Genomic DNA, 24,816 nt, shown 5'->3' with positions numbered 1-24,816 from the left:
ATTCATTTTATTGAATTTTGTCAGTTTGTCAAGGCCTTCTGGCCTTGAGTGTTTTTTGTTACATGTATGCTGTAAATCTTAATGGTGCTCCTTTGAATGTAATTTCCCTTTTTTGATATTGCTGCTTTCAGTGTTTTATCTCTTTCTGTGGTATTTGTCATTGTGACTAGGACGTGTCTTGGGGTGCTTCGGATCTCTTTCAGCTGGTACTCTTTGGACATGCAGGATTTGGTTGCATGCAGTCTTTAGCTCTAGGAGTTTCTCTTCACTGACGTCCTTGACTGTTGATTCTTCCTGAGGATTTTATTCCTGGGTGTCTGGGACGCCAATGATTCTTATGTTGTTTCTGTTGAGTTTATCAAAGACTTCTATTTTCATCTGTTTATATTCTTTAAGTACTTTTTCCATTGTCTGATCATTCGCTTATGGCCCTTTTTTTTTTTTTTTTTTGGTTTTTTTTTTGGTTTTTGGGCCACACCCGGTGACGCTCAGGGGTTACTCCTGGCTATGCGCTCAGAAGTTGCTCCTGGCTTGGGGGACCATATGGGACGCCGGGGGATCGAACCGCGGTCTGTCCTAGGCTAGTGCAGGCAAGGCAGGCACCTTACCTCCAGCGCCACCGCCCGGCCCCTTATGGCCCTTTTTCAATCTTTTTTATTGTATAGAGTTGTCATGCATCTCATCTTCCAGCTCACTGATTTGGTCCTCAGCTTCTGTTACTCTGTTGGAGAGGTTTTTCATTGAGATTTTCATTTTGTCTACTGAGTTTTTCAGACCTGTATTTCAGTTTGGAGTTTTTTGATTTCTATCTTCATGTCCTCTTGCTTCTTATTTGTGTTCCATTCAATTTCTTTGATTTTTTTTAAGAGAATCCTCCATATTTCTTCTCCAAACTCCTTCTCTGAGAGGCGAATTAGGTGGTTGGCACTTTCCTGGCCATCAGAGCTGTCATCTTTATTCTCTATACCTAGTGTTAGCTTGTGTTGTTTCCCCATTGTCACACTTGTTGTGTTTTTTTTTTCCTACATGTTATGGTGGAGTATATTAGCTAGAAGAAGTGCTTGGATATGAAGCAAAGCAGAGTGGCCATGGTCCTCTGGCTCCATCCTGCTTGGGTGTTCTGAGCTCACCTCTATCACCAGCTTCAGGGGTTTCTGGGCTGTGATTGATTTCAAAAGCCACAGCGATGTTCAGGCTACTGCCCCTTGCAATGGCAGTGGCAGCAACCTAGCTCCACCCTGCTTGGGCCAGTTAAATTTTTTAAACTTGTTACTTTGTGCTTTGGGGCCATACCCAGCAGTGTATCACTCTCAACAGAGCTCAAGAAACCATGGGTGGTGCTGGGGATCAAACCAAAGCAAAGCAAGCATCCTCCCTCCATCCTATCTCTGATGCCCAACCCTCAGTTAAACTTCGTTTGTATTTGGACTTCATCCAGTGGTGTTCAGGAGTTACCCCCTAGCTCTGCACTTAGAAAAAGCCTGGAAGTTTCAAGGACCCTATGGGATGCTGAATATCAAACCTGGGTTGACCACATGCAAGGCAAATGCTCCCTTTGCTGTGCTATTGCTCTGACTCCCACTGTTAAATTCTTTTTGTTTTTCTTCTGTTGTTTTTAGGTCCTATTCAGTGGTGCTCAGGGGTTACTCTTGGTTCTGTGCTCAGAAATTGCTCCTGGCAGGCTCAGGGGACCATATGGAATGCCCGGGATTGAACCTGGGTCTGTCCTGGATCAGCAGCATGGAAGGCAAATGCCCTATCAGGGGTTATTCCTGGCTCTGCACTCAGGCATTATTCCTGCCTGGCTCCAGGAATCCTATGAGATGCTGGGGATTGAACCCAGGTTTGCTGCAAAAAAAAAACCACAAAAAAACCAAAAAACAAAAAACAAAACAAGCACTCTTACTGCTGTATTCTCTCTTTAGCCCCTGTGCTTTTTTATTTTTCAAGTTACTAATTGGGAATTTCCTCATTTCACTCTCACAGTGATAAATGAGGGATGGAAACAGGAACTGGAGGCGTTTGTGGGTTAAGCCACAGCACTCAGTGGGGAGTTATCCTAAGACTGGCATGCTTTCCTATTTTGCCTACTGGAAGTTTTTCATCTCATGGGAGGAACCTGTAGGCCTGGGTGTTCCTTGTTTGATGCATATAGTACATGGTGTGGCTTTGTGTGGGAAAATACATGTGGAGGGAGCTGGTGACAGTCATATCTAGACCTAGTGGCCTCCGAGGCGCATTTCCAATGACCCCCACACACACACTGTTGGGGGTTAAGTTGGCTTTATGTGAACCTGGAGAGAGCTCCTGTTATGGGGTGGGGGCATGGGAAGTTAAGACCAGAGGTATCTGAAATATGAGAAATGATGGAAAAGTCTTTTTTTCTCAACCCTGGTATCCCTAATTCCTTTTTGGGGGGAGGGGCATACCTAGTGATGCTCAGGGGTTACTTACTCCTAGCTCTACACCCAGGAATCCCTGTTGGTGGTGCTCAGGAGGCCTTATGGGATGCCAAGGATCAAAACTGGGTTGACCACATGCAAGAAGACAAGCAACCCTCCTTGCTGTTCTATTTCTCCAGTCCTGTTATTTCTGTTTCTTGCCTTGTCCTGCCTCACCCCCAACCTACAATATTGCTCTGTCTCCTGGCATAATTTTCTGTCCTACCAGGAAGTGTGATGTGGCATGATGGCCCTCAATTCCAACACCTCGTGAACACAGGTCCACCCTGCTCAGCTCCTACATAGATATGTAAGGAATATTTGGGGGTGGTAGGGCTGGGTCAGGGGTGGGTGTGGCTGAGAATATCAGCATAGAAGAGCAATTTCTTCATTTCCACAGTAGGTTCTAATAACTGCATCCTCCTTTTGTCTCCTGCAGGGCACTAAGGCTCCACCTGCCCACCAGGATTTTTTCCCAACAAGTGTCAAACCTGCTGTTTGGAGTGAGGGTTGCTCCAGGGGAGTGAAATTTCACACACAGACAAGCTCAGGACTGGGGGACAGGCACCGGTGGCCATGGTGGCTGCTATGTTAAGACTGTTGTGACCTATCATTTCTTGATGTTCCTTTCAACTTGGTCCTTTCTGCCTTATTTGACTCAGCATTGTCTACCTCCTGGATTTGGGGAACTCCATTCATTTTCCACTTTCCCCATCCACCTACCCTTCTAGAATGGGTCAGTGATATGGCTGCAAATCAGGGCAAGGTCAATGACAAACAGAGAGACTCTTGGGGAAAAAGAGGGTGCAGTGGGAAGAGAACCATGTCCTCCCATTTTTGAAGGCAGAGATCTTCAGGAGCCCCCATTCTTTCTTGGGGCAGCATGTGGGTCCAGGATTTATTTTTCTGCACGAACTATTATGTCCTGCTCTCAAACCTGCAATGCTCAGGAAATTCCATGGAGGCCTGTGCATGGGGAAGGGATGGTACATCATTGAGCACAATGACTGCATGGTCTTGGGAGAGGGGTAGCTTCATTGCAGGATGCAGAGTTTGAGTAGAAAGTGTCAGCAGACCTTAGTCCTGACACAGCCAAGCCATATGTGGGCACCCCCTCTTTGGCACCTTGTGGTTGTCAGCGCTGCCCTGTGAGGGTGTTGTCTGTGTATCTGCACCTGTTATTGATTATTTTGGGTGTGGGGACCATCTCTACCCACATCTGTGCTTGCAGAGCATAGGCTAAGGTGTGTGTGTGTGTGTGTGTGTGTGTGTGTGTGTATTAGTTTCAAAGGAGAGTCCAAAGGAGACTTCCAAAGGCGAGTATGTGAGTTAGATGTGTGTGTGTGTGTGTATTAGTTTCAAAGGAGAGTCCAAAGGAGACTTCCAAAGGCGAGTATGTGAGTTAGATGTGTGTGTGTGTGTGTGTGTGTGTGTATTAGTTTCAAAGGAGAGTCCAAAGGAGACTTCCAAAGGCGAGTATGTGAGTTAGATGTGTGTGTGTGTGTGTGTGTGTGTGTGTGTGTGTGTGTGTGGAGGGGTGGCAAGTTAGAAATGGGACAGAGCTTTCTAGTGACAGGAATAGGGAGTGATTCTGGGGAGGTCTGACCTTTGTTCTTCTGTTCCTGTCCAGGGGTCCCCTGGCGGCTGTACTGGGTATGGCAGGCAATGTGGCACATGCAGAGATAGGCCTGGAGATTATAGATTATGGACAAATAAATTCCTGAGAGTCATGCTGTGCATCTAGTGACCCAGTGTCTCTACCTCATTCTAGGCCCGTGTCGTACCTTGTCCCTTTGTGTCCCACATGTTTCTGTGCTGCAGGCTTGATTGATATAGTGACTGCCATGGGAGCAGCCTGAGGTACCTTCTGTCTGCAGCCTGCCTCTATGGCAGGGGTCTCAAACTCAATTTACCTGGGGGCCGCAGGAGGCAGTCGGGGTGAGGCAGGGCCGCATAAGGGATTTCGCTTACCGAATATTTGCAATAAAAAGATCGCATTAGTAAAAAAAAATATCGCAAAATATCACATTAAACATTTGCATACCCCAATGGAACTGCTCGGGGTATGCGAATGTTTAATGCAACTTTTTCTTACTAATGCGATTTTTATTGCGATTATTCGTGAATACTGCGATATTTGAAGCTGGCCTCGGGCCACAAAATGCTGTATGAAGGGCCGCAAACAGCCCGCGGGCCGAGAGTTTGAGACCCCTGCTCTAGGGTTTGGATTTTGCTGAACATAGCATCTAGATGGGCCGGAGATATAACACAGCAGTAGGGTGTTTGCCTTGCATGCTGATGATCATGGACGGACAGTGGTTCGAATCTCGGCATCCCATATGGTCCCCCGAGCCTGCCAAGAGTGATTTCTGAGCACAGAGCCAGGAGTATCCCCTAAGTACTGGTCGGTGTGACCCAAAAACCGAAACAAACAAACAAACCAAAAACTCTTCGCAGCTAGAACCATCTGAGCAGGACAGGCCTCTGACTGGGGTGATTGGGTGATGATGGGAACTGTGCCCTTTTCTCACTGTCACTTGTGAATGTCACCTTTGGTATGAGAAATCATGTGCATGGTGTCTGCCCCCTTTGGAGATGCTCTGACTCATTGAGTTTGTACTAACACATAGGCTGCTAGGACCAGCCGTGCTAACTGCTGGAAGAGGAGGACACTTTCAAGTAGAAGTGTGACCTCCTCAGTTCCTAACTTTGGACCATCAAATCTTGCCATCATGTACCTGTAAGCCTTTCACAGGAGTTCTAGAGTGTTGTCTGTGAAACGGGCAAGGAAGCTTAGAAGGAAAGTGCTATAGTCGGGAAGTAATAGAAGCATCATCAAGAAGTCCTGTGAACATTGACGAGACCTCTGTGAGTATGGTAGAGGGTATCTATGAAGGTCATAGGAAGAAAAGGTGGGGAAAAGTTTTCAATGAGGAATTAATTAAGGATTTAATTGGGAAAGGGTGGAGAAAGTTCTCTTAATGAGCTCTCTGAGGGTCAAAGACAACCCGCAGCAGGAGAGGCAGGGAATGAATAGCCCTTATGGTTATTTCCTGAGGAAAGAAGGAAAGAATTTATATTACTCATTTGCATATTCATTCAAACCCTTCTTGCCTGTATATTAAATTTGCATACCACAGCAATTCGAATGAATATGCAAATGAACATTGGGTATTTGCACGGTAGGTTTTAGGGCAATTCATGGAGCAGGTCAACTGAGTGGGGGAAGACAACCTGTGATTTTTTACTAATTATTTACAAGGAAGTGGATATTCAGTCTGCTGCTCTCATGGTATACTCCAACACAGATGAAAGTGTGCACCTAAAAGTGTCTGCATATATATAGATAAACACACATAGAAACTTAAATCCAAACTGTCCAGCCAATTCTTCCTGTATTGGAACACAGGGACTTGAGAAGGAGTGGTTCCCAAACCCAACCATTGGTTACTTCCTGAAGCTTTCATATACTGCTTTGACACCTTACACATTGTCAGCCATAAATCACTAACGGTGACAGGGAGCTTCAGGAGGGTGTTAGCACCACCATTTAGTTCTCTGTTGGGACTGCACAAAGAGAAAGACTACCTGGAAAGATGCTTCATTGCCTTATCATAATCAGGAGACTGAAGTCTAGTCACTAGTCCCTGGACAGAGGTGGAGACAGGGACATTCCACTATATTGAGTCAGGGGGGGTTGGATAACTAAAATATTCTGGGGACTCTGGAGATGGAACTTAGAAGAGGAGGTGTCCTGACGATCTTATCAGCGGCTGTCTGCTGGCACATTAATCTATGCTCTTGTGTAGTCCAGCCTACACTAATAAGTCAGATGTGGTACCTGAGCTGTGTCTATCACCTCTCAGGAACTGAATTTCTCAGGACAGAGACATTCCACATACTGCCCAACTGTGGTTCTTTTTTTTTTTTTTTTTTTTCGGGCCACACCTGTTTGATGCTCAGGGGTTACTCCTGGCTAAGCGCTCAGAAATTGCCCCTGGCTTGGGGGGACCATATGGGAGATGGAACCACGGTCCTTCCTTGGCTAGCACTTGCAAGGCAGACACCTTACCTCTAGCGCCACCTCACCGGCCCCTGCCCAACTGTGTTTAATGCCCAGCATAGCATACAGTCCCCGAGCCCGACAGGAATGATCCCTCTGCAAAAAGGACCTACACAGAAAGGCTCACCAGCATCACACTGGACAGCTATGAGCAGAAAATGTCTAAGAATGTCACATGGTCTCTGAGGAAGCTCATGGCAATGCGGGTTCTAAGCCCCATGTTTGGGGAATAAGGGTGCCTCCCCTGCAGAGCTCAGGTGAGGGCCAAGTGGATAAGTCCCTTGATTTAGCCTGTTCCCCCACATAGGCACAGAGAATTAATAGGGGACCTGCCCTGCAATGGGGCAAAGTGAACACATAGAGGGAAAGATAAGAAATATCCATGAAATGAAAAGGCTGTTATCTGTCTATCTATTATAGTAGGATTAAGTTAGTTAAGGGCTAGAATGATAGTCCAAAGCTAGGAAGTTTGCCTTGCACAAAACTGACCCAGGTTTGATCCTTGACATTCTTGATCAGCCCATCAGGAGTGACCCCTGAGCACAAAGCCTGGAGTACACCTATCTATCTATCAATGAGTGGCTAAATCTGATCATATATACATGGAGACTATGTAGTAATATGCATAAAAAAGGATCTAAAGGGGATTGTTAAAAAATATAGGGGCCGGGCGGTGGCGCTGGAGGTAAGGTGCCTGCCTTGCCTGCGCTAGCCTAGGACGGACCGCGGTTCGATCCCCCGGCATCCCATATGGTCCCCCAAGAAGCCAGGAGCAACTTCTGAGCGCATAGCCAGGAGTAACCCCTGAGCGTCACAGGGTGTGGCCCAAAAACCAAAAAAAAAAAAAAAAAAAAAAAAAAAAAAAAAAAAAAAAATATATATATAAATAAAATATTTATATATATAAATCAAATAATTAATATATACTATATTAATATATAATATAGTGTATCAATATATAATATGTAAATAAAATTATTTATATACCAGTATATATACATAAAAAAGGACCAGAGTGATAGCACAGTGGGTAGGTCATTCACCTTGCATGCCATCAGCCTGAATCTGATCCCCGGTACCCTGGACAGTACCCCAAGCCCCACCAGGAGTGATCCCTGAGTGCAGAGCCAGGAATAAGCCTGAGTATTTCTGAGTATGGCCAACACCCCACCCTGCCTACCCCCCAAAAAAGTAAACAAAGGAACAAAAAACAAACCTTTAAGATTCAGACACCAGACAGTCTGATAACCAGAGAGGCACGTAGTCATTCGGAGGGGATGAGATGGGAGAAAGGAGGTGCAGTATGAGGTGGGAGGGATCTGAACTTTCAGTGAGACTCACAATGTCACATACAGATATGGCCAAGCAAGTTGGCTCGAAAGTCACTATACCAATGTAAAAGCATAAACTCATCGGAGTTCCAGGGAGACAGTAAGGTGTGGTAGGCACTTGTCCAGCAGGCAGTCCACCCTGGTTGGATTCCCAGCACCCACACGATACCCCATTTCTAAAGCATGGCTAAGAGTGATCCCTGAGCACACAGCCCGAAGTAAGTGAGCCTTGAGCATAGCTGGGTATGTGACCTCCCCTCTACATATAAAGACAAAAGAAAAACGAATCCTTTCTCTACTCCTGCAGGTCCAAGAGGTCCAAAGATCACACTGTGATTTCCCCCCCCCCCAGTTTTTCCACAAGGGGGCAGCATGCCTATGGGGGGGGCAGATGAAGCCCCAGAGCATGTGCCCAGAGCCAGGACTTACCTCAGCTCCTTGAAAGGGTCGGCCCTGACATTTGGCGTCTCAATGGATTTGGGGAACACCGTGCCTTCAGCTCCTGCAAGGACAAACACAGAGACTGCAGACATTGTGCTAAGCTGAGGAAACAACAATGCCCGCCGCAGGGGACCTACCTGAGCAGATACCCACACACAATACCACTGCACCTTCTCTGCCACTCGCTCTAGCTGACTCAGGTATGACAGCGAGCTCTGGGAAAAACAGTTCCAAAGTGCAAGGAGTAGCCAGAGTGACAGTATAGCAGTGAGGGTTGCTGCCTTGCACATGGGCAACGCAGGTTTGGTCCCCAGCTCCTGAAAGGGTCCCCAAGCACTGTTAGGAGTGATTCCTGAAGTACAGAATTAGGAGGAAACCCTGAGTACAGAGTGTGGAATAACTACTGAGCACTGCCAGAGGTAAGCCCTGAGCATAGAGTCAAGAGTGAGCCCTGAGCTCTACCAGGTATGATTCCTGAGCATAGGCTCAGGAGTAATCCCAGAGTGCAGAGCCAAGAGGAAGCTCTGAGCATGGCAGAATGTAGTCTAAATGCAAAAACAAACAAATCCCCAAATCTCCAGGACCACCTGTGGTTGTACCTGCCAAGATCAGGGCAAACCATCAAGCAAACTCTGTCTCAGCTTCAACACAAGTCAGAAATCAAATTCCCCAACCCCAATTAAAGTAAGACACCAAGGAAGAATCTGACTCTAGAAATGTTCACTCTGTAGGGATGAAGGGACAAATGGCAGTGGAATCCTTCTCCATATGCGAGTTAGTGGAGGAAATGCAGCAGAAATGGAATGACAGATATTGAAGCCCTTTAACAACAAATTCCCCCTGACAGCATCTTGGCAGGTGACATGAGCAGAGCAGTTAGAGAATCAGGGCCTGATTCCTGCCTCAATTTATCCATACAGCCAAATCCTTAGTGTACCCTGAGCTCTTTTTTTGCAACTTATCCACACCAGGCCTCTCTGGACAAAGAGCTAGTGAGGCTCTGAGAGTCCAAAACTGTGTTTCAAACTCTCCATGGATGGTGCTATTTTTCACGCACACAACTGCCCACATCAGTTTCTGATTAGGCCTAACAGGGCAAACACGAGCACTGTATTTACGAGTCCACATGCCTGCTGTGAGTACAGCAGGGAAGGGAGATTCCATACACTGACTGGGAGCTTTCTAGAAGCATCTGGTGCTGTGAGCACATCTACAAGTCCACCGCATCACCACAGCTGTTACATATGTATGGTCCATTACATATGCGTCGAGTTGAGCATACTGACCAGTCTAAGAATACAACATGGCTTTTGATTATGTTTTGGGGACACACACCAGCAGTGTTCCTGGTTGTCTGTGCTCAGGGATCATGCCTGGCAGGCTCGGGAGACAGTCTGGATTTTGTAGATCAAACCCAGATCATCTGCATATAAGACAAATGCCTAATTTATTGGGCTTGCTGAATTTGGGGATCAGCCATGGAGAATGAAAATTTCAGAGGGGTCTTCCCAAGTAGTTCTTGCCCCCAGCTGCTCCATACATGCTCAGCTTGGCTGAGTAGCTTCAACTTTTTACAGTTCAGGTTCATGATTTGGGAATCCTGAGGGGTGCCGGGATGGGGTAGTAGATGTACCACTCAGGACCTAGAGCATATTAATTAAATTAATACTGAATCCTGAGCTCTCGCCCTGACCCTGGAGTAAATCTTTGTGATTAGGAGACAGACTATTCCAAGCTAAAGCAGAAAATCATGCCAAACCTTTGCATCCAGGGTCGGGAAGAAATATCCTGGCTGGCTATGTAGTAAAGTGTGTGATTTCATCATTCTTGGCAGCTTGGCAAAAAAAAAACAGTAAGTAGGAGATTTAAATGACAATAAACCAGCTTTAAAAAGCAGGTGAAAAGGGGCTGGAGAGATAGCATGGAGGTAAGGTGTTTGCCTTGCATACAGAAAATTGGTAGTTCAAATCCGGGCATCCCATATGGTCCCTTGAGCCTGCCAGGAGCAATTCCTAAGCGTAGAGCCAGGAGTAACTCCTAAGCACTGCCAGGTATAACCCCCCAAAAACAAACAAACAAACAAACAAATAAAAAAAGCAGGTGAAAAGGGACACCTTGCACACAGCTGACCTGGATTTGATTGCTGGAACTCCCTATGATCCTCTAAGCACTGCCACAAATGACCCCTGAATTCAGAACCAGGAATTGACCCTGAGCACTGCTGGGTGTGGTCCTCAAAGAACAAAACAAAAGTTTTAAAAATGTGCCTGTTGAAGAGGCTGTGGGGTTGGGAGGTAAAGGGATCTTGGGGGAGGGAAGTGGACACTGGTGGTGGAATTTTTGTTGAAACACTACACTTGAGACTCTCCTATAAACAGCTATGCAATTCATAGTGCCTTCATATGAAAAAATAAAAAGGTTTAAATGTGACAAAATAAAAATTTAAAAAAGAAATAAACCAAAGATAAAGGGGAGTTTTCTCTGCATTTAGACTTGGTGTTGTCTAAAAGAGGGGTCCTCAAACTTTTTTTTTTTTTGGTTTTTGGGTTACACCTGGCAGTGCTCAGGAGTTACTCCTAGCTCTGTGCTCAGAAATCGCCCCTGGCAGGCACAGGGGACCATATGGGATACCGGGATTTGAACCACCGTCCTTCTGGATATAAAGCAAATGCCCTACCTCCATGCTATCTCTCTGGCCCCTCTCAAACTTTTACAACAGGGGCCAGTTCACTGACTCTCGGACCATTGGAGGGCAAGACTATAGTTTTAAAGAAAAACTATGAACAAATTCTTATGCATACTGCACATATCGTATTTTGAAGTAAAAAGAAAAAAAAAACAACTAAAACAAAAATGGGAACAAATACAATATTTAAAATAAAGAACAAGGGCTGGCAAGGTGGCACTAGAGGTAAGGTGTCTTACTTGCAAGCGCTAGCCAAGGACGGACAGCGGTTGATCCCCCGGCGTCCCATATGGTCCCCCAAGCCAGGGGCAATTTCTGAGCACTTAGCCAGGAGTAAGCCCTGAGCATCAAACGGGTGTGGCCCAAAAAACCAAAAAAAAAAAAGAACAAGCAAAGTTAAATCAACAAACTTACCAGTATTTCAATGGGAACTACAGGCCTGCTTTTGTCTGACCATAGTTTGAGGCCCCTGCCTGAGACAGAGGAGGAGTCGAGACACAGAGGAGAAGAGTCAAGAGTGTGGCGCATTCCACACATGCACACTGTGGGCTTGGGACCAGTAGGATGCTAAGGATGCTAAGGGTAGGGAACAAAAACACCTGGAAGGCTGGATACATTCCTCGGTGGGCCACATAGTGGACATAATTTGAGGACCCCGGTCTAAAAGATGAAAAAAAAACGAGAAGCCCGAGAAGCCGCAGAGAGTACAGTGGGAGTGCACTTGCCTTGCATGCTACTAACCCAGGTTTGTTCCACGGCATCTCATGTTGACCCCTGAACACTACCAGGAGTGATTCCTGAGCACAGAGATAGAAGCAAGCCCTGAGCATGACTGGTGTGTCCTCTCCCCACCAAAAGAAAATTTTTGGCCAACAATTACTATGATATATTCTTCTTAGCTACATTTAAATTTTTTTAACTCATTTTTTGTTTGGGGCCACACTAGACAATGCTCAGGGGACACTCCTAGCTCTGCTTGGTGCTATGGGATGCTGAGAATTGAACCCAGATTGGCAGTATGCAAGGCAAGTGCCCTCCCCACTCTGCTATCACTCCAGCTCCAATATTCTTCTGAGCAATGCTTTGGAGTAACAAATATAGAGGAAGGCAAAATGCCTTCTACTGCACTTCAGCACCTGCCCAACAATAGCCAACACAGGGAGCTCTGGTGAGAGTGCTCCTTGGTCCATGCACACTTTGCCTGGCAGAAAGGACCTTCCAACTTTGGGTGAGCAGAGGGATGGAGCTTCCTTGACCCAGATCCCGCATAAGCACCATCTTTCTGCCAAATTAGGACAGGGTGAGCTTGCCGTCCTGTCCGAACTCATGCCAGGCCTGTGTTCTCACTGAAGGCCAGCTCTATGGCTGGACCTCGCTGCTGTTCTGAATTCCAGTCCTAGAGCTGGTGGCCCTGAGCACATGGCAGGGCAGATGTTGGCTCTATTCCTTTCCTTCCTAGACCAAGCTTGGGTCTCAGGCTTCTCGTGGCTGCCACAAGCAACTGGCCAGGTGTGCTTCTCATTTTCTCTCATACCCCTGGGGTCCAGGTAGGCCACCACCTCCCCAGGCCAGTCCCCTGTAACCCAGTAACAAAGGACAAAGCTTGATAAAGACAGATTCTGTCTTCATCAGATCTCAGACCAGGTTCCTCCTCAAAATGTGACAAAGCAAAGCCCTGGGGCTTCCTGAGAGCACATTTGCTTCAAATGCGGATTTGCAAATCTCCAATGGAGGGGATGGTGCATAACTCAATGTGAGGGTTGTGGAAAGTTTGGCCCATTCAAAGTTTTCTGGCAGAACCTGAAGGATAGTATAATGCTTATAATATTTGCTTTGCACACAAGTATTCTGGGTTTAATCCTCAGCATCCCATAGAGTCACATGAGCACCAGCAGGAATGATCCCTGAGTACAAAATCAGGAATAAGGCTGGAGCATTACCAGGGGTGTCCCTCCTCAAAATGATATTTTATGACTCCCAAAAAATATCTCCACAACCCCTCCAGGCAGATGTTCCTGACTATGCTTCTCTCTTGGGAACTCCTATGTGAGACCCATCTGACAGGCCCCAGTCTTCCTTGAGCCCAGCCACCCGGGGGCAGAGACCCCCATCTCTGAGTCTTCTCCTCTGGGATACCTTCATCTCTTCATGGTTCTGGGACTCTCCTGCCTGCACATCACAATTGGGGTCCTCCTTAGTGGAATAAAATGAATCTGTCGAAGTCTCCCTTCTGTCGCCCAGACAAATGCTAGCTCAGTACATCACGGGAGAGAAGCTGGTTAGGAAGCAGCAACCAAACAGAAAGATGGATTTAGCCATCTGGGGGGTCACAGAAAGCGCTGTTTTCCATCTTTCTCTGCCTTCTGGGGGAGCTGCCAGGTTGTAGCTGAGGTACCCACCTACCTTCCTTTCATGCCCAGAGCATTCTCCTCTACATCTTAATGCTCCCTTGGCTGTAGCCCAGAATCTCTGATCTCTGTCCGGGCTCTATGTGGTCTGAGCCCCCTTGATGTGTCCTGAGCATCCACCAGCACAGGTTTCTGCAGGAGACTAGTATAGCATCTGGCCAACCTGGGTTCCATCCCTGACATGCCAGAGAGTCCCCCAAGCCCTGCCGTAAATGATCCCTGATTGCAGAATCAAAAGTAACCCTTGAACTCTGCTGGATGTGGCTCTAAAGCAACACCACAACCACAAGCAAACACACAAAAAAAGAATGAACCCCCAAAGCTAGTTCCTTGTTCATGGATCAGTGGTTGTATCACTGCTATTTCACACATTTATTTCTTGGTTTAGACCTTCTGGCCTTCAGCCACTTTCTGTGGCATCAAAACACCACGCTCCAGTTCTCAGGGCTCCAGGCTTAATGGTCCAAAGAGAACTAGCAATGTGTCCACTGCAAAGTTCAGCCAGCATGCTCAGTGCAATGGAGTCAGTGGATGTTGAGAGTTTCCTGGTCACTCCTAGGCTGTGGTCTGACTTTGGGGTACTGGGGTGTGGAACCATGAGTTACTGGGGACCACTGCTCTCTCCTGATACCTTCCATGAATTATATCACCTTCTGCGGGCTAAATCCTTCTGCTCTCCTTTACTAAACCCCACTCCCATGCACTATGAGCTAAGGTTGGAATGCTTGCCCCCCCCCAGTCCTCTCCACTGTCTTTTACATAATTTTTTTATTTCTTCCCACAGTAGACAATCATTTCTCCAACACAGCTCTACTCCATACCAGGCTAATGAATTATTCTCCATTTTATTCTTTCTAAAAAGGCTTCTATTAAACCTGTACCTAAAGATTCCTCCTCTTGACACAATATAATTTACTGGCAATAAATGTTCATAAACAGTTTGAGTGAAAAATCCATAAAGCCATTCCTGCCTTATCTGAAGTCCCATTTAATGTCCCTCAAAAATGATTTCATCAATGTGTTTCCATTAGCTGGTTGTCTGCCCAGTCACTTAATTCCACCCCACCTGTCAGGAGCTGATAAAACATGGGATTGGTTTAGCTGTTGTGTTTGGTATCCCCGTAAAAAATAGCTACATGAATCCTTGTGTGTGTGTATGTGTGTGTGTGTGTGTGTGTGTGTGTGTGTGTGTGTGGTGTGGGGACCATATTAGGTGATATTTAGGGGTTATTCTGGGCTCCACATTCATGAATCACTCCTAGCAGTGCTAGGAAGACTATATGGGATGCCAGAGATCGAACCCGGGCCGGTCACAATGTAAGGCAAGTGCCCTCCTCACTCCTGCCCCAACAATTCTACAGTTTTAGCTAGTACTAATCTCACCACATAGGCGAACTTCAAATTCCTCCCTACCCACTGAGAAATCAAACCAGTTCATAAAAATTAGTCATATGTGGATTTGTGCACAGTTAAAGGAAAATACAGACAAAGGAAAACAGATATTTATTGGTCTCAGCTAACTTGCATTGGATTGAGGCATAAAAATGGAAAATCAATATGGTACTAGGGGGTAAAAATGGTAGAAAAAACAATTCTTTGCAGAGAAAACAAATGAAAATATAAACATTTTTTGTAATTATTTAAAAGCTCAAAGATTGATCTAGGACATCCTGAATTAAAATTTTTTGGTTTTATTTTGGGTCACACCCAGCAGTGCTCAGAACTTATTTCTGTCTCTGTGCTCAGGGGTCACTCCTAGAGGGGCTCAGGGGATCATAATGAGTGCCAGGGATCAAATGTGGGTCAGCTGCCTGCAAATTAAGCGCTGGATCTACAAAACTATCTTTCTAGACCTGGATATCTTGATTTTATTTAGACTCAAACAAACTAAAATGATATGGAAAACAAATGTTTCAGAGATAGTCAGGTGCTAAATAGTTGAAATATTTTGCACTAGATCTATAACATGTGCTGGAATAAAATTGTTTTTTGAGTGAAATATTGGAAACAAAAGAAAAGTTACTATTCTTTTGGGCCAAGAATTGGTGAACAGAAAGTTATGTGCAAGGAATCAAATCTTTGCCATGGTATATAGAGAAAAATGTATCTCATAGACAGTAAATTTAGGAACACACACACACACACACACACACACACACACACACACACACACCTCTTCACAATGCTCCATGAAGATGAACAGTTAAGAAATTCACGTTGCATTTTTTCAACGTTCTCCCGAGATTCATGGGGCCAAATATGATCTGCCATTGGGAGCCCCCCACATTGTTAAGATGAGGCGCTAATGCACTCTAGAACCCATCATGCTGACACTCAGAAGGGAGAGAGCTGAACTTGTTCATGCATCTGCGTTGATTTAGTTATTTCTGGGACAATGGTGGTGGATATAAAACTGTGTTAAAGTCAGTTGTGGGCATCTATGTAGCCATGGAAGAGGGGGACAGCGTGGGCAGCCTGGGAGTGGGTGGCATGTGCATTGTGGATATTAACCTCTGCTGCTGGAGGTGGGGAGATCCCTCCTGGACCAATCCATCTCTTTGAGAACAATCAGTACCCCATGAAATGAACCCCTTGTCTATCCAGGAGAGGGACAGGAATATGTGTAACAGCTTTGAAGATTTTGGGGGTCTTGAAGGAAGAAGTGAAAAGCTCTATTGAAGGCCTAAAAGGCCTTCTTCTGGGGAGAAGAAAATTGCAGTGTTAATTGGAATAAACACAAGAAAATTTGTGCACAAAAGAATTAAGGCAGATGCCAGGAGTAACCCCTGAACATTGCAGGGTGTGGTCCACAAAACAAAACAACAAAGAATTAAGGCAGAGCTGGGGAAAGAATTGGGAATCTTGACTCTTGAACTTAGAACCTTCAGTATAGAACCTTGAACTTAGAACCTTGTCATAGGACAAGTTAACAGTAACAACACATAGAGGATGGTGGCATTTTGGAGCAGAATCTGCTGGAAGGGGAACTCAGGGCCCATGCTGAGCCAGTGATCCTGATTTTACCTGTAGATTTTAATTCAAGTACATTGAAAAGTGGATGAGGATTGACACCCACTTCCTTTAAAATTCAGAGTGACCCAGGAAAGAGAGAGCCCAAATAAATCCTCACCTTTCTGGAAGACTTTGGAACTGGCAAGGACACTGAATCCTTATCTCAGGGATATAGCAATAGTCCAGCAGGGAGGACTTTTGCTTTGCACTGGCTCAACCAAGTTTGGTCTCCAGCATCCCATAGGGTTTCTGTAGCACCATCAGGAGTGATTCTTGAGGGCAAAGTCAGAAGCACTACTGGATGTGATGCAAGAAGCCAAAACAAAACATTTTCTCCCAGAGATGAAAGTGGTGGCATATTGGGGAGGGACTTGGGGGGAGCCTACAGGGTCCCAGAAGAAGGAAACCATGGTGGAAAGCAAAGGTGGAGCAACTCTCTTTTTTCCCATATCCAGAATGTTCCAGCTGGATCTTGTTTCTTGACAGGAAATAAAGGCCATGAGGCAGTTGGCCACACACTTCTACTGACCACATGTCCTCTGAGGAGAGATCAACTAGGTTCCTCGGTAAACTGGGGGCTGAGAGGTGGTCCGGGGAGGGGCCTGACTGCATGGACAACATCTATACCCTCCTCTTTTCTGCTATACCAAGGAATCTGCATATGGAGACAGAAAGTAAGAGTGGAGAGAGAAGACGAGAAGGAGGGAGAGGGGTAAATGAAGAGAGAGAAGAGAAAAAGGGGAGGGTGTATGTATGTGTGTGTGTATGTGTGTGTGTCCAGGGCTTGGTCCAAGGCACTGCTGGACTTGAAAGGTGCACTTTCCTTGCTCTCCACTGATACTAAATAGGGGGTACCTGGGCCAAGAGAGGAAGACAAATGGAGTACACACCTTCTGCCTAGAGTCGGATCTGAACCTGCCTTTCCCAGAGCCAATAGATGTGGCCACTGTCACCACCTCAAAGCTGGGCTTAGATCAGCATGGACCAGGTGAGGCCCCGCAGAGATGTTTGTGCTGGCCCACAGCTGAAGATCCTTCAAGGTGCTCTGTCACCCCTGATGGGCTCTCTCGCTGAAAGCAGTGTCCCACCATCCCTGCAGGCTGGATTCCCACAATTATGTTGGTTTTGTCTAGTGACCAGCTCTCTGCTCAGTCATTATGCAGCTGCCTGAGGCTCATCGCCTGGCTCCAGGTGCTCACAGGGTCCCAGAAAAAGCAGCATGACATTGAGCATTGAGACATCATAAGGGAAAGTAGATGCATTGCATGCATATCACACACACACACACACACACACACACACACACACACACACACACCACCACCACCACCACCACCACCACCACCACCACCACCACCACCACCACCACCACCACACATACCCAATTTAATGAATCTTCTACCACCCACCCAGACCCTGCACTTGGGTGCTCAACTGCCTGCTTGCTGTGGAGAGCTTTGGCAACAAACAAACAAACAAACAAAAAACCAGATTTGAAAGGTTTAACTGCGACATCTTTCATTCTGGAAATTTAAAAAATAAATCATGCCATGATTATATTACATAAATTTGCTAATATAAATGGCTTGAGATCTAATTAAAACTGTTTTTAATTAATAATAATATAATGGATAATCAGCACCCAGAAGCATCTAGAGGACATATTTAAAAACTACAGTATAAATAGACCTAATGAACAATTAGATAAATATTGCAGAGAAATGCTTTGTCTATACACGCACAGCATTGGGGAAAGCGAGTCATTGTTTAAAGTCACTGTGACCTTTTCACTTGTGTCTGCCCGAAGGGCTCTCAGAGATTCTGGCTGACTGTTGCCTGGGTCAGGAGATCCAACTCCCTCCCCAGATCTGAGATGCTCTTCAGCCAGTCTTAGAGCTCAGTTTCCCCAACTATTGTTACTCTGTGGTGCTGGAGACTTTCCCCTTGAGATTTTTTTATCCTTTGATTTTTGGGGTCACACCCAGTGGTGTTCAGGGTTTACTCCTGGCTCTGCATGCAGAGATCACTCCTGGCTATGCTCAGGGGACCCTATGAGATACTAGGGGTTGAACCTGGGTTGGCCACATGCAAGGCAAGTGCTCTAGTAGCTAGCTGTATTGTTTGCTCCAGCTCTTAAGTGTTTTGTTTGTTTTGTTTTATTTTGGGGTCTTAAGTGTTTTGTTTGTTTGTTTGCTTTGTTTTGTTTTTCGGTCACACCCAGCCGTGCTCAGGGGTTACTCCTAGCTCTAGGCTCAGAAATCGCTCCTGGCAGGCTCAGGGAACCATATGGGATGCTGGGATTTGAACCACCGACCTTCTGCATGCAAGGCAAACACCTTACCTCCATGCTATCCCTCCAGCCCCATCTTAAATGTTTTTCATTTTTAATTTCACCTAGTGTGCTACTTTTGATGGTTATTTTGTAATTTATGCTCTCATATTTTCCTGTAGCTATACAATTGTCTTTATTTGTTTGGGGGCCATATCTAGTGGTGCTCATGGCTTACTCCTTGTGCTGCATGCAATGCAAGCACCCTACTTGCTGTACTATGGCTCCAGTCTCTGTACCACTGTTTCTTTGAGCTCCTTAAACACTCACTAAGGTGGTCCACAGGCACAAGGTTCTAGAGCTGGTTGGCACTAGCAGAACTTTCTGGGCTTTTAGCACCACTCCTTCGGCTTGTTGGGATTTTCCTGCAGCTTCCCCGGAATGTCTTCTATTCTTTGGGAGTTAATAACCCTAGTTTACTCTCACACTTAGGGATTCAGCTTCCAGAGCCAGTGAGGGGAATCCTAGGATTGTGGGCATCTATGTGCATACTGGTGTCTTCAGCATGAAGATGAAGACATCAAAATCTGGTAATGAAGCTGGGACTCCATGCAGCCCATTTTGAGTCTCTCTGTAAATTGGCTGAGCTGGAGAAAGTACTGGGAAGTAGCAGGGAGGGGTTGCTGCCTGAGACCTCAGAGCATTGTCCTCTCCATACACCCACAATGCCCCATTCCGCACACTGCCTCTGTGCCTTCTCAGCACTGGAAAGTACTGTCAGCAGAGGAATGTCTTAACTTTTGTGTAAAGACAAAAACCTATATTTGGGCTAGGAGTAGGAAGAAAGCTCAGGAGGCAGGGCACTTGCCTTACACAAAGCCAACCTGAGTTTGATCCCTGGCATCTCATAGTGTCCCCTGAGTAATGCCAGAAATGATCCAACCATAAAGCCAGGAGTCAGTCCTGAGCACCACCAGGTGTGTCCCTAAAACTAAACAAAAAGTTCTTCTTCCAGAAGCAAGGCAGAAGTCCCCCAGTTCAATCCCACATGGCCATATTCCAGGATAAGAGGGGGACTTATCCCCCAATGTATTGAACTTGTCACCCTAGTTTGGGTCTAAGACACACAGGGAGGTTCACTAATGCCAACCTTATGGTCCATGAGGGCCCAGCTTGTCCACAGATACTGCAGCTCAATCTTGTCTTGCTGTGGCCTGTGGTTGCCATTTCTCTTGCTGTTATAGCTAGTGGGAATGGCAAGTGCGGGTTGAGATCAGGGTTTCTACAAACCCCAGGTCTGGGCACCTGGATTAAGTCCAGCTACAATGGGGTATCCCCAGCACTCCTAAGACAAGATCTCATGAAGCTAAAGATGCAACTGTGTGAATGCCTGGGGTCTCTGTTGCCACTGGCTAGTCAAAGCCCATAGAAACCAACCTTCCTCCTTTCCTTTTTCCCTCCCTCTCTCCCTTCTTCTTTTCATTCCTTCCTACCCTTCCCTCCCTCCCTTTTCTTCCTTCCCTTTTCTTCCTTTCTCCCTTCATTCCTTTCTTTTTTCTTTCCTTTCCTCTCTTCCCTTCTCTCTCCCTCCATTCCCTTCCCTCCTTTCTCTCCCTCCCTCTCTCCTCCTTCCCTCTCTTCCTCCTTCCTTCACTCCCTCTTTCCCTCACTCCCTCCCTTCTCTCCTTTCCTCCCTTACTTCAGTCACATCTAGCAGTACTCAGGTCAGAGCCTCAGCTCTGTCTTCAGGAATCACTCCTGGATGGCTTAGGGGAACCCTATAGGATGCCGGGGATAAAACCCAGATCAAACATGTGAAAGGCACATGCCCTCCCCACTGTACTATCTTTATGACCCTGGAAATGCTCGTTTGTAGCCTGAAGTGTTCACCAAGTGGTGGGTTGTCATGGCCCAATGGTTTTAGCCTTGGTATTTATTGGGACACTTCCCTTTTGCATGTTTCCTAAGCAGAACAAATGTTTCTCATGCTGGAGAGAGACCAATTTCACTAGGACTATCTTCTGAGAGAAGGAGCTCCAAAAGACCTCCCAACCCTTCCAGCGGTGGAGGATTGGAAGTCTTGGAGGCCTTTCTCATGGCTGAGTCTTAGTGGACAAAGGAGGGCAGCTCTGAGACAGCACCAGCACAGAGCTTAGACCCCAAGATGAAACAAAAGTCTATGGACACCCCACACCATCTTAATCCCTTTATCCAATATCTAAAGGGACTTGGTAAGTTCTAGGGAAAGCTTAGCAATACTACAAGCTTCTTGGCACACTCACAGACACATTCTCACAGAGTCACTTACTCACAATACCCTCATGTACAGACATACACTTTCCACACTCATATACTGGTATACTCTCAGACACACACTGACACATATACTTTTGCACTCTTACACAAGTCCCACACTCATACAAAATCATATTCTCACAACATACATACACACAACATAGCCATATCCACTCTCATACATAAATATGCACACCCACACACATGCTGGGACCAGAGCGATAAAACAGTGAGGAGAGCACTTGCCTTGAATGTAGTTATCCTGGATTCCATTCCCAGAACCCTCCCCTCTATGGTCCCTAAGCAGCTCCAGGAGTGATTATTGAGTTCAGAGTCAGGCGTAAGCCCTGAGCACTGCTGGGTGTGTTCCCCAAACAAACAAAAAACAACCAAAAAACCCCAAACACAAGTTCATACATACACACATATAAACTCTCACATTTTCAGTCATATACACTCACTTTTCTCCTTCCTTTCTTACCTCCTTCCTTCCTTCCCTCCCTCCTTCCTTTCTTACCTCCTTCCCTCCCTCCTTCCCTCCTTCTTTCCCTCCTTCCTTCCTTCCCTCCTTTCTTCCCTCCTTCCTTCCTTCCCTCCTTCCTTCCCTCATTCCTTCCTTCCTTCCTTCCCTCCTTCCTTCTCTCCTTCCTTCCTGCTTCCTTCCTTCCTTCCTTCCTTCCTTCCTTCCTTCCTTCCTTCCTTCCTTCCCTCCCTCCCTCCCCCCTCCCTCCCCCCTCCCTCCCTCCTTCCTTTCTTCCTTCCTTGTCACAGCCGGCAGTGCACAGGGGTTGCTCCTAGCTCTGCACTCAGAAATCGCTCCTGGCAGGCTCAGGGAACCATATATGAGATGTCAGGAATCAAACCAGGGTCTGTCAGTGGTTGGCTGCGTCCAAGGCAAATGCCCTACTGCTGTGCTATTGTTCTGGCCTCCTTCCTCTAGTTTTAAATTAAAAATTAATTGAATCACTGTGATACACATAGTTACAAAGTTGTTGGTGGTTGAGTTTCAGTCATACAACATTGCAATACTCATCCTTTATAACCAGTGCTTATTTCCCACTATCAATGACCCCAGTTTTCCTCCCTCTGCAATCTGCCTCTAGGGAAGACATTCTCTCTCCCTCCCTCCTTCTCTTAGGCACTGTGATTTGCAATATTTTTATATAAGACATGCATATCACTTTATTTCCTTTCAGTACCCAGTTCACTCACACATTTTCACAGTCACATGCCCTCACACACACTCTCACATGTGTACACTCATTTTTTTTTTGTTTTTTGTTTTTTGGGTCATACCTGGCAGTGCTCAGGGGTTCCTCCTGGTTCTATGCTCAGGAACCGCTCCTGGCAGGCACGGGGGACCATATGGGATGCCTGGGATTCGAACCACCATCCTTCTGCATGCAAGGCAAACTCACTACCTCCATACTATCTCTCTGGTCCATGAGTACACTCATTCAATCTCATTTATACATTTCACAAAGTCACATAATCTCTAATACTTATCCCACATACACTCTATCACACGTTCACACATTAGTACTTAGTCTCATTCACACACCGTATCACACATTCACTATTACACAGACATTAACAATAACTCATGTACTCTCACACACAGACCTGAGGGACTCACAGGGTGAGAGATCACTGCAGGGATCCAGGCTCTGGGGGCTCATGCCTTGAGGCTCCAAGTCCTGGATGCCACTGACCTTCCCTCTCAGGCAACTTGGGCTCCTGAGACCCAACACACAGTCTTGTCTCCTTACCTAAAACTCTCAGCCGCTCAGCACCCACCACCACCTCCTCATTATCAGCTGAGAAGAGCAATTTTCCTGATGGTGTTTTCACTTCAAACTTTTTGCCATAAGCTTCCACAGCCTTTGGACCTAGGAAAGAGAGAGAAAGAAAGAGAGAAAATATCACTTTTGGGGGCTGTGAGGACAGTGCCACACTCTGCGGCACTGAACTTTAAGGTGAGGGCTGGTGTTGACCTCTAGTGGAGACCAGCCATTTCAAGTCAGATATCTTCAGCCATAATGCTCATGATCAGGATTTTATCCCTTTTTAGAGGACCATACCTAGTAGTGCTTAGGGGTTTCCCCTGGCTATGAGCTCAGGAATCATTCCTGGGAGGCTCAGGAGACCATATGGGATGCCAGAAATCAAACCCAGGTTGGCTGCATACAAAGCTAGTGTACAATTGTTCTGGTCCCATGATTAGAATTTTGAAGGTGTCACATTCCATCTCCAAACTATACCTGAACAAAATGTCCCTGGAGAACCACCATATTACTGGTTCAAGCTGACTAGGGGTAGGTAGAAGGACATAGAAAGCTCTCAGGCCACTGCTGACACCAACCTCCTCTGGCCAGTCCATGCTCTTGACCCACTAGGAAAGTTTATTTTCTTTGAATACTGGCCATTTTCTGGGAGAAAAGGTCATGTCTGTGTATATAAATGAGTCTGTGTATATAGATAGATGCTACTGGATCATTTACATTAGAATTTTATTCAATTCAAACAAATTATAGGACAACACAAATAGATTTCAAAGATGGAGCTCTAGAGTTTGGGAGTGATTTAGTATAGCAGGGAAGACATTTGCTTTGCACATAGCTGACTACATATGGCACAAGAGGCTTCCAGGAGTGATCCCTGAGCATTGTTGGGTATTGGCTGAAAAAAAGGGAAAAAAAAATCACCAAAGGTGGGATTCTATGGTACCACAATTCACAGTTTGCACTGAACTTTAATGCCTATGAAATAAAACATTTATTAATAATTGCACACATGATTAACACATCAGAAATGACTATATTTTGGGTTCTACAGGAACAGATTTTTGGGTCAGAAATTCCCAAACCAAATATTTCAAACACAGACACACATAGATAAACAGAGACACACAGATATATACAAACACACATAAATGCACATGTACACAGAGGCACAGTCAGACACATAGATTCACACACAATAAAGATAAACACAGATTCACACAGAGACATTCACATAGACCACATAACACACAGGTACACATAGAATCATACACAGGTACATACAGGCTCACACAGAGTGACTCACACAGACACACTAAGATTCAAACATACACACAGATACAGACTCACAAACTCACACAGAAATTCATACACATATATACACAGACACACTGACACAGAGCTTCTCCAAGCTACTCTGTGCAAATACTCGAAATAATTTGTGATGCTAACCAACCTCAAACAACCTGCCTCAGACAGAAACAAAGAAATCTTGTGGCCTAGGATCCCCTTGAGAAAAGTCCATGAGAGCAAAGTCCAGAATTCTCATCTCTTTCCAACCACCCTGAAGAAAGAACTTCTCACAGTTTTCTTTTCCTTCCACTTATTTCTCAAAGCTGCCCAAAGAAACCAGCAAAAGGTTCTTGGGCACCAGGAACATGTCCAAAGGTGGGAAGGGTGGATTTGGAGAGCCAGGAGGAAGTACCCACTGCTTGGGCAGCGCTGGAAGGACACAGCTTAGAGTTCATTGATGGTGCAAAAATATAGGATAGAGTGAAGGGAGTGAGGGCTCACTTGACACAGACACATCAGGAGGGGGAGACAAATTCATAACTGGCCTCTGACTCACCCTCATCTAGAATCAGCAGAAACCATGATAGCAGAGTCCATTGGGAGTAGAGACCACCACAGCAGGGACCCTACAACTGCAGTTCAAACAATAGAGACTATCAGGGCAGGGATCACTATAGCAGAGACCACCTAGCCTGAAGCATCAATGGACAGAAACACAGCTCCAACCCCCAACCATGAGTCTGGCCATCTCTGTCATATGGCTCATGGTTCCATTCTTGTCTGTGCTGACAGACAG

At 45.9% G+C, this 24,816-nt stretch overlaps 1 protein-coding gene across 1 annotated transcript in view; it reads right to left on the bottom strand.

The window, feature by feature from the left end:
* The window catches only part of SGCD (sarcoglycan delta), a 129,811-nt gene that overhangs the window by 14,407 nt on the left and 90,588 nt on the right, over positions 1–24,816 (bottom strand). The window contains exons 4-5 of the mRNA XM_049775763.1: positions 22,716–22,835; positions 8,265–8,337 (exon numbers count right to left, since the gene is read on the bottom strand). Coding sequence (XP_049631720.1) covers positions 8,265–8,337; positions 22,716–22,835 — 193 coding nt within the window. The remainder of the gene's footprint in view (positions 1–8,264; positions 8,338–22,715; positions 22,836–24,816) is intronic.

This window comes from Suncus etruscus, chromosome 6 (genome assembly GCF_024139225.1).
Source record: "Suncus etruscus isolate mSunEtr1 chromosome 6, mSunEtr1.pri.cur, whole genome shotgun sequence".
NCBI lineage: Eukaryota > Metazoa > Chordata > Mammalia > Eulipotyphla > Soricidae > Suncus > Suncus etruscus.
The sequence above is the reverse complement of the archived record's forward strand: the minus strand, read 5'-3'. Positions and strand labels throughout refer to the sequence as shown.